At 53.1% G+C, this 8,230-nt stretch overlaps 1 protein-coding gene across 1 annotated transcript; it reads right to left on the bottom strand.

The window, feature by feature from the left end:
• LOC135114936 (uncharacterized) lies at window positions 1–7,787 on the bottom strand. Its single transcript, XM_064031226.1, has 2 exons — window positions 5,904–7,787; window positions 1–862 (listed from the first exon to the last, which is right to left on the bottom strand). Exons 1-2 carry the CDS (start codon window positions 6,165–6,167, stop codon window positions 254–256), a joined length of 873 nt encoding a protein of 290 aa, XP_063887296.1. The 5' UTR covers window positions 6,168–7,787; the 3' UTR covers window positions 1–253.
• Between the last annotated feature and the right edge of the window lie 443 nt (window positions 7,788–8,230).

Consider the following 8,230-nt stretch of genomic DNA (forward strand, 5'->3'; position numbering starts at 1 on the left):
GAAAGACAGTAAGAGAAAAAAGTTCAATAAGTTGTCTTAAAGTGAGGCAGTGACTTGTAAGATAGAGTTAACACAAGCTGTTGTGCTCCTATTACACGCATGCACGGCTTATGCGTGCTAGCTGATAGGATTTCTCGCGTGACTGTGCAAGGCGCAGCAGCAGGAACCCAGGAAATACGAGTAATGTACCGTTTTCGCGCCAAGCTGGATGAGGTGAGGACGTGCGTGGCGGGACCGTGAAGGTTCTCGCCAGTCACGGGGACGTGTGCCACTTACTGAGGGAGAAGAAGACGGCGATGGCGATGATGCCGGAACTCAGGTTGGCGCCGAAGGGATGGACCACAGCAGCCACTAATGCCGCCCCTGCCGCCGCCGCCAGCAACAGCAGTATTGGTGCCAAGGAGTCACCGTGTCGTGGTGGAGTGTTGCTTGGGTCATCTTCCTCCTTCTCTGTCCCGGGCACCGTCCCGCTCTTTTGCTCATCGCCAGCGGGATTCTCTTCATGATCAACTTGACTTAGTGACTCGTGCAGCCTCACCACGCCCCCTGATGAGTTTCTGGAGTCGCAAGGGAACGAGTCACACGCTTCCCCGCCCTCATGGTTTACTCCATCTCGGTGGTTGAAGGCGCGGATAGAGTCCATGACCCTCGGCTGACGGAGGATAATGCTGGCCTCCTGCCGGTAAATCCTGAGGCTGCACTGCACGTCTGACTCGTCTGCGGCTCTCACCTGCTCCACGCTGCACGCGAACACCACTGGGAAGGTTTCGGTGCACGCAATGGCCGCCGTGCAATCCTCGTGTACTTGGTTTAATTCATTATTTTCCGCCGACTCAGTATCTTCAGCCATTTCTTTGTGTTCCTGTACTGTGTGGTTGTTAGCTAGTTGTGTGAACGAGTGAATGAGCGAGACTTGTGTGAGGCATGAATACGTGTATGAGTGAACGAGCTAGGCTTCAGTCATAAGTGTTAAGTGGAAGTGCGCGGCCTGGCGCCGGGAGATCACCTACCTCCAGCCTTCTGTTCACACCTTCTGTGAATAAACACCTGCACTGTTACCTGCGTTTCCTGTGCCCCTGCTGGTCAAGAGTCGAACATGGCGCAGTGAGTAGGATCAGGACAAGGCTGCAGTGGGTACGGCGCAGAATGGAGAAGCAGTTGGAGGCGCTGGCTGCCCTGCTAGCGCGACAGTCGGAGCAGAGTCAGGCTCGCGAGGAGCGTTTAACCCAGCTGCTGGAGAGAGTGGGGACACAAGCTCCCAGTCGCACCACGGCGAGCAATGAAGGCGAAACCACAGCCCGCAGCACGTCTACCCAGGGCGCGAGGTTCCCGACGTCCGCCACCATCATTCCTCACTTAACGGCGTCAGCATCTTTACGTGAGTTCGACACGTGGCGCCATAAGTTTGAAGGATACGTAACCCTCGCCAGGATAGACTGTCTCTCCCTGGCTGAGCAGAGGGCGGCACTCGCTGCTGTCCTAGACGACGAGTGGACCCGTACACTTCGCTACGGGATAAGCTTACCGAGAGACGCGGAGTTAAGAACCATCCTCGATGCAATGTGTGAGTACCTGCGAAGCCAGCGCAACATCATCATGGATAGAAGAGACTTCTACTCCCGCGTGCAAGAAACGCAAGAAGGTTTTGACGACTTTTTATGTGCTGTTAAGGAAATCGCCAATTTCTGTGACTTTTGCGACCAGTGCATAAACCATCAGCTGCGTGACAGAATTGTCGTTGGGACACGAGACGAAGTGGCTCTGAAACGCATGCTGGAAAACAAGAAACTCACCCTTGAAAACGCCATAGATATTTGCAGAGCATCGGAGAGCGCTAACCAGTGTAGTGCAGTACTAAGGGGCGGCTCTCACTCTTCGAGCCATGGTGTGAACGCTGTCTCGAACTACAGGAAGGGCAGTTTCGGGGGCTCAAGCCCCACGGGCTGTTATCGTTGTGGCAAAGATTGTCGCAGTGACAAAAGGGGATGCCAGGCAATAGATAAAGTGTGTCGTAACTGCGGGAAAAGAGGGCATTTTGCGAGTGTATGTCAGCAGACAGTGAGGAAACGACGAGGAGCTTCGAGGAGTTCCTCAACTGTCTCTCCTCATCGCGGTGCAGGCCCGAGGCGGGGAGCCAGTGCCAGTGTATACCAGCTCTTATCAGGCGTATACACAAAAACGGTGACGGCACGACCTGCGCCCCAGGTGCTCATTACCGCCACACATCCCGCTGGAAGAGACAAGATTACGTGGACTCCTGACTCTGGGGCCGAAACGACCGTTATTGGCCTCGACACGGCAACACTCCTTGGAATCCCGCCCTCCAGCTTGGCGCCCGCTGATGGTGATGGACTTTATGCTGCCGGTAATCACCCCCTCACCTGTGTAGGAACTTTCTCGTCGCACTTGCAACTGGGCGACAGGGAAGCTGAGACTGTTGTGAGCGTGGTGAAGGAGGTGAAGGGGGCGCTGCTTAGCTGGTACGATTCCATCGCTCTCGGAATCCTCCCCGAAGATTTTCCGGCTCAAATCCGACCGCTACGCAGGGAAGAACAGCACACCGGCAACAGCTCCATCAAGTACCCGACCGCCTCGCAGCCACCTCTATCTACGCCCACAGAAGTGATCAGCTGGCCTCATTCCTACGACCCAACGCACAGCAGCGTGCGGGGCACGCTGCTGCTGTGATCAAGGCCTTTCCCAGCGTCTTCGAAGCAAAGGAAGGTTTACGTGCAATGGCTGGTGGATCCATGGCCATCGAGTTGACAGACGACGCTCGACCCTTCGCCGTAACAGCATCTCGTACAATCCCTTACAATTGGCGTGAAGAAATTAAGAGCCAGTTGGAAGAGCTGCTTAACAAGGGAATCATCGAGAGTGTGGACTACCCTACGGCATGGTGCCACCCCATCGTGCCTGTCCCAAAAAAGACATCTGGTGTAAGGCTGTGTGTTGACCTGACACGACTCAACCGTTACGTGAAGAGGCCCGTGTATCCAGTGCGCTCACCTCATGACGCCATCGCCTCGATCGGGACCGGAGCAGTTTGGTTCACCACTCTTGATGCCAAGATGGGGTATTTTCAAGTCCCCATTAGAGAAGAAGACCAGGATTTAACCTGCTTCATAACACCTTGGGGTCGGTACAAGTTTCGGCGAGCGGTTATGGGTCTCGTCTCGTCTGGAGACGAGTATAACCGTCGAGGAGACCAAGCTCTCGGCGACATACCTAACACCATCAAGATCGTGGACGACATCCTGGCCTATGACTCCACCTACAGTGCGCACTTAGCCCATGTCATTCAGATTGTGCGGCGGTGTGACCAGCACGGCATCACTCTCAACCCACAGAAGTTTACATTCGCGGAAAGAGTGGTAGATTACTGTGGTTACTCTGTTTCTGGACAAGGCTACACGACAGACTCAAAGAAAGTTAAGGCAATCTCTGACTTCCCACGACCACAGCACATCACCGACTTACGATCATTCATGGGTCTTACAAACCAGCTTGGAAGCTTTTCTCCTGCTGTGGCTGCAGCTGCACAACCCCTCAGAGATCTCTTACGCCCGAAGAACAGTTGGTGCTGGTCTCCTAACCATGAAGAGGCGTTTGAGAAGGTGAAACAGTGTCTCGTCAGCCCACCTGTCTTGGCATACTTCGACCCATCATTACCAACGATGCTACAGACTGACGCCTCAAGGATGCACGGATTTGGATTCGTTCTCCTGCAGAAGCACAGTGACCAGTGGAAGATGGTGCAATGCGGGTCAAGATTTGTTACAGACACAGAGAGCCGCTATGCAGTAATAGAGTTGGAAATGGCTGCAATCGTCTGGGCAGTCAGGAAATGTGGCACCTACCTGAAAGGACTCCCTCACTTCGATCTAGTGCTCGACCACCGCCCGCTGATACCTCTCCTCAATAGCAAGTTGTTGGGAGAAATAGAGAACCTGCGGCTGCAGCGCATGAGGGAGAAGCTTGCTCAGTATTCTTTCACAGCAAGCTGGCAAAAGGGATCGACACACTGTGTGCCCGACGCCCTCTCACGTGCTCCAGTACAGGACCCAGTGGAGGAAGAGGATGCTGCTACTTCTGGTGACCTCGACCCTCTCCACTCAGCGGTCATCTCAGCGTTATCTGCCACCAATGAGGACGGCGTCCGCTTAGCACCACTCCAGGATCAGACTGTGGAAATGGTACGTGCCGCAGCAGCAAGAGACGGGGAGTACTGCTTGCTCAAGAACGTCATCATCGAGGGCTTCCCTGATCATTGCCACGACCTCGATCACCGCTTGCGTACGTACTGGCCGGTGCGCAGTCTGCTGGCCGTAGACGACGACCTGGTGGTTTACGGGCCGAGGCTTCTTATTCCTCACAGCCTCCGCCGAGAAACACTAGAGCGACTCCATGACAGTCATCAGGGGATGGAGCGCACCAAGCGACGGGCCCGACAAACGGTGTACTGGCCTGGTATGGACAGAGACGTTGAGAACGTCGTTTCTGGATGCTCACTATGCCGTCCACTCCTACCAAGCCAAGCCAACGAACCTCTCTGGCAGGACACGGACACACCCAGCAGGGTGTTTGAGTCAGTTTCTGCAGACTACTTCCACGCAGCAGGCCGTACATACCTCGTGTATGTAGATCGCTTGTCTGGGTGGCCTCACGTGTCTGCATGCTCACGTCCAGCATCGGCTGATCAGCTCGTTCGTGTCCTTCGGGGTGTGTTCGCCGACACGGGCGTGCCTGTTCTCCTGAGGACTGACGGTGGACCGCAGTTCACTTCTTCATCGGTACGGCGCTTCCTGGCTCGATGGGGGGTGGAGCATCGTGTATCTTCACCTCATTATCCACGCTCCAATGGTCACGCCGAGGCAGCGGTCAAGTCCGTGAAGAAGCTGATCCTCACGACCACACAGCAGGGACACCTGGACGAGGATGCGTTCGCTCGCGGGTTGCTGGAACTGCGCAACACTCCGAGGGCGGAAGGGCGATCACCAGCACAAGTCCTCTTCGGTCATCCTATGAGGTCCTGTGTCCCGGCTCATCATCGCTCATACGCTCAGCAGTGGCAGCGCGCTGCTGATGAGTGCGACGCCAAGGCAGAGCGACTGAGGAAGAAAGCGAAACTTCGCCACGACGCGTCCGCCCGTACTCTTCCTCTCCTGCACCTCGGTGGCCACGTCGACGTTCAAGATCACACGACAGGCCTCTGGGATCGCCTGGGTGTCATCGTGGCTGTTGGGCGAAGGAGAGACTACCTCATCAAGATGGGCAGCGGTCGCGTGATGTGGCGTAATAGAAGACACCTACGCCCACACAGACCTCTTGCTCCCCTTCCTGTCGAGCAGCACACCGCTCATGGCGGTGCAGCGCTTCAGCATCAGGGTCACGAGGAACACCACCATCCCGGCAGCCCGGAGCATCAGGGTAACGGGGTACACCGTGGCCGAGAGCAACCAGAGCGTCGAAGCAGCCGACAGCGTAGGGAGCCGAGACGACTGCAGGTGCGGTGGCACCGTAGCACCTACGATTAGTCGTACGTGTTCATTGTACGCTGTGTTTGTTTTGTGTATATGTACCGTGTTTTCTGTACTTCAATCATTGTAACTTTGTTTCATGTGTTACGGTAGCCATAACAAAGATAAGGAATCTTCCTTATGTCTCGGGGGAGGTGTGTGGTTGTTAGCTAGTTGTGTGAACGAGTGAATGAGCGAGACTTGTGTGAGGCATGAATACGTGTATGAGTGAACGAGCTAGGCTTCAGTCATAAGTGTTAAGTGGAAGTGCGCGGCCTGGCGCCGGGAGATCACCTACCTCCAGCCTTCTGTTCACACCTTCTGTGAATAAACACCTGCACTGTTACCTGCGTTTCCTGTGCCCCTGCTGGTCAAGAGTCGAACATGTACCTCATGACTCCAGCTTGGATCTTCCTTAAATGTACTGCGGGCGGCGGCCATGAATCCAGCCTCGCTGCAGTCACTATCCTCCGAGGGGCTCGTGCTTCTTGTCTCACTAGAACCACTGGGCAGGATCACCGTGTCAAAAAGTGAATCCTCTCCACTTCCAACGCTAAGCTCTTGAGATTCCACTGGACACGTCTTGGGCTGGCTGGCAGGATGCAAGTGCGGCGGCGGGGTGAGAAGAGAGGCGGCAGAAGCGGCCATCGCTAAACCGAAAGCACACCTAGTGGCGGGACGTCCTTTAGAGTCCTAATATAGAGACACCAAGGACTTTCCGTCACACAAACGACACTTAGTGGAGACGTCCTTGTGGTGGAGGAGGTGCTAGCAGGATCGTAGCCGCGAGAGAAGTGAAGCAAAGCAGGTGTAGCGGCGGCGGGAGGCAGGAGGCGGCCCGGCGGGAGGGAATGAGGGAGGGAGCCGCCCATCGCAATCTCTCGGGTGTGGTGTTTGCACGACCGTAGCGAGGCAGCGGCGGCGACGGCGGCGACACGCTGTAGCGATCCCCAGTGAAATTACGATGCTTTTTTCCTCTTTATCTATGTGTTTGTTTTCACGTACACTGTGTTTCTTTCTCCTTTCCGAATTCCTCAGCTTTCGTTTCGTCTTTGACCGGCGTTAAAGCGATTCTCTTCCCTCGCTTATGTATATCTTTGACAAATAAACACACACACACACACACACACACACACACACACACACACACACACACACACACACACACACACACACACACACACACACACACACAAACGCACACACAATGAACCAGTGGGGTATGTCATTCACGAAGTCCACCGAACCTTGCACTAATTAGTTTCTTTTCGCAGAGCGACAGAAAAAGGGAGAGAAAAAAAATCCCAGTTTTTACTTTAAAGCCACAAAGTGAATTACTAGAATTTCTGAGACAATAGCACTTACTGAAAATGGATTGTATGTCTGACACTAAAGACATCACGATATTTTTTCTTATTCTGTTTGTCTGTTTGTCTATCTGTCTCTCTGGCCTATTTTTTGTGCACGACGTGAACATTGTTACAAGCTGAGATTGCAACCAGAGGAGACTTGTTACGAGGAGGAGGAGGAGGAGGAGGAGGAGGAGGAGGAGGAGGAGGAGGAGGAGGAGGAGGAGGAGGAGGAGGAGGGGGAAGGGGAGCAGGAGGAAGTGTCACCCTTGTTAACAGAGCAGAAAGTCTCTCTGTGGTTCATTACTCATATTTTATGACACGAATTCTTCACTGTCTGGCGCTGTGTGTGTGTGTGTGTGTGTGTGTGTGTGTGTGTGTGTGTGTGTGTGTGTGTGTGTGTGTGTGTGTGTGTGTGTGTGTGTGTGTGTGTGTGTGTGTGTGTGTGTATCGCTCTGATGGTAGTAGTAGTAGTAGTAGTAGTAGTAGTAGTAGTAGTAGTAGTAGTAGTAGTAGTAGTAGTAGTAGCAGCAGCAGCAGTAATAGTGTCTTTACACAATAAACAGTTACAGTAAGTACAAATACATTGAAGTTACCCCCTTCCCCGTCCCAGCACTTATTTTCTTAAGTCCCTCATCAAATTCTTTCTCATAATACGCGGGAAAAAGAAAAGGAAAACGTATCTCGCGAGATGATGGAAGGGAAGCTAAACCAAATCTAGCAATACGCATCGTTCTCACCTGACGTGACGCTTGCACCTGAATATTGTTCCTGTAAACATTAATGATAGAAAATAATAGATAATAGTACATGATGGTAGAAAAAAATATCAAATAGAAGGGAAAAAGGAAAAAAAAGAGGACTGAGGAGATATTGAAGGATGAGGACGATTTAGGATGAGGTGAGAGACAAAATTTTAACACTCACCCTCGCTGTGTATGCCGGAGCTAGCGCAGTCCTCCTCTACACAATGCTCAGACCCCCCAGAGGACTGCGTGTCGCCCTCCGCCGAGCCGATGCCTTCAGAGCCGTCGAGGGACCGCCGCTCACACTTGAGTTCGAAGGTAATATCTACGTCCCTCCTCAGCTCGTCCTCAGACACGTGTGAGCTGCAGTACTCCTCCTCCGGCTCCTCCAGGATGACCTCGAGGCCTGCTGAGGGTGAAGGAGCAGATGGGGCAGGTGTTAGGAGATTGCTGAGTCTCGTGTTGATTGAAGGGAATATATAGCAAGTAGTTTTAGTTGATTAATGAACATGTTGGCAAAGAATGGGAATGTGAAGAAAATCCTTGTTATTCATATGGAAACTCAATGAAAGATTTTGTTGATTTTTTGTGTTATCATTTATGTTTTTTTTCGTAA

Source organism: Scylla paramamosain, chromosome 28 (assembly GCF_035594125.1).
Source record: "Scylla paramamosain isolate STU-SP2022 chromosome 28, ASM3559412v1, whole genome shotgun sequence".
NCBI lineage: Eukaryota > Metazoa > Arthropoda > Malacostraca > Decapoda > Portunidae > Scylla > Scylla paramamosain.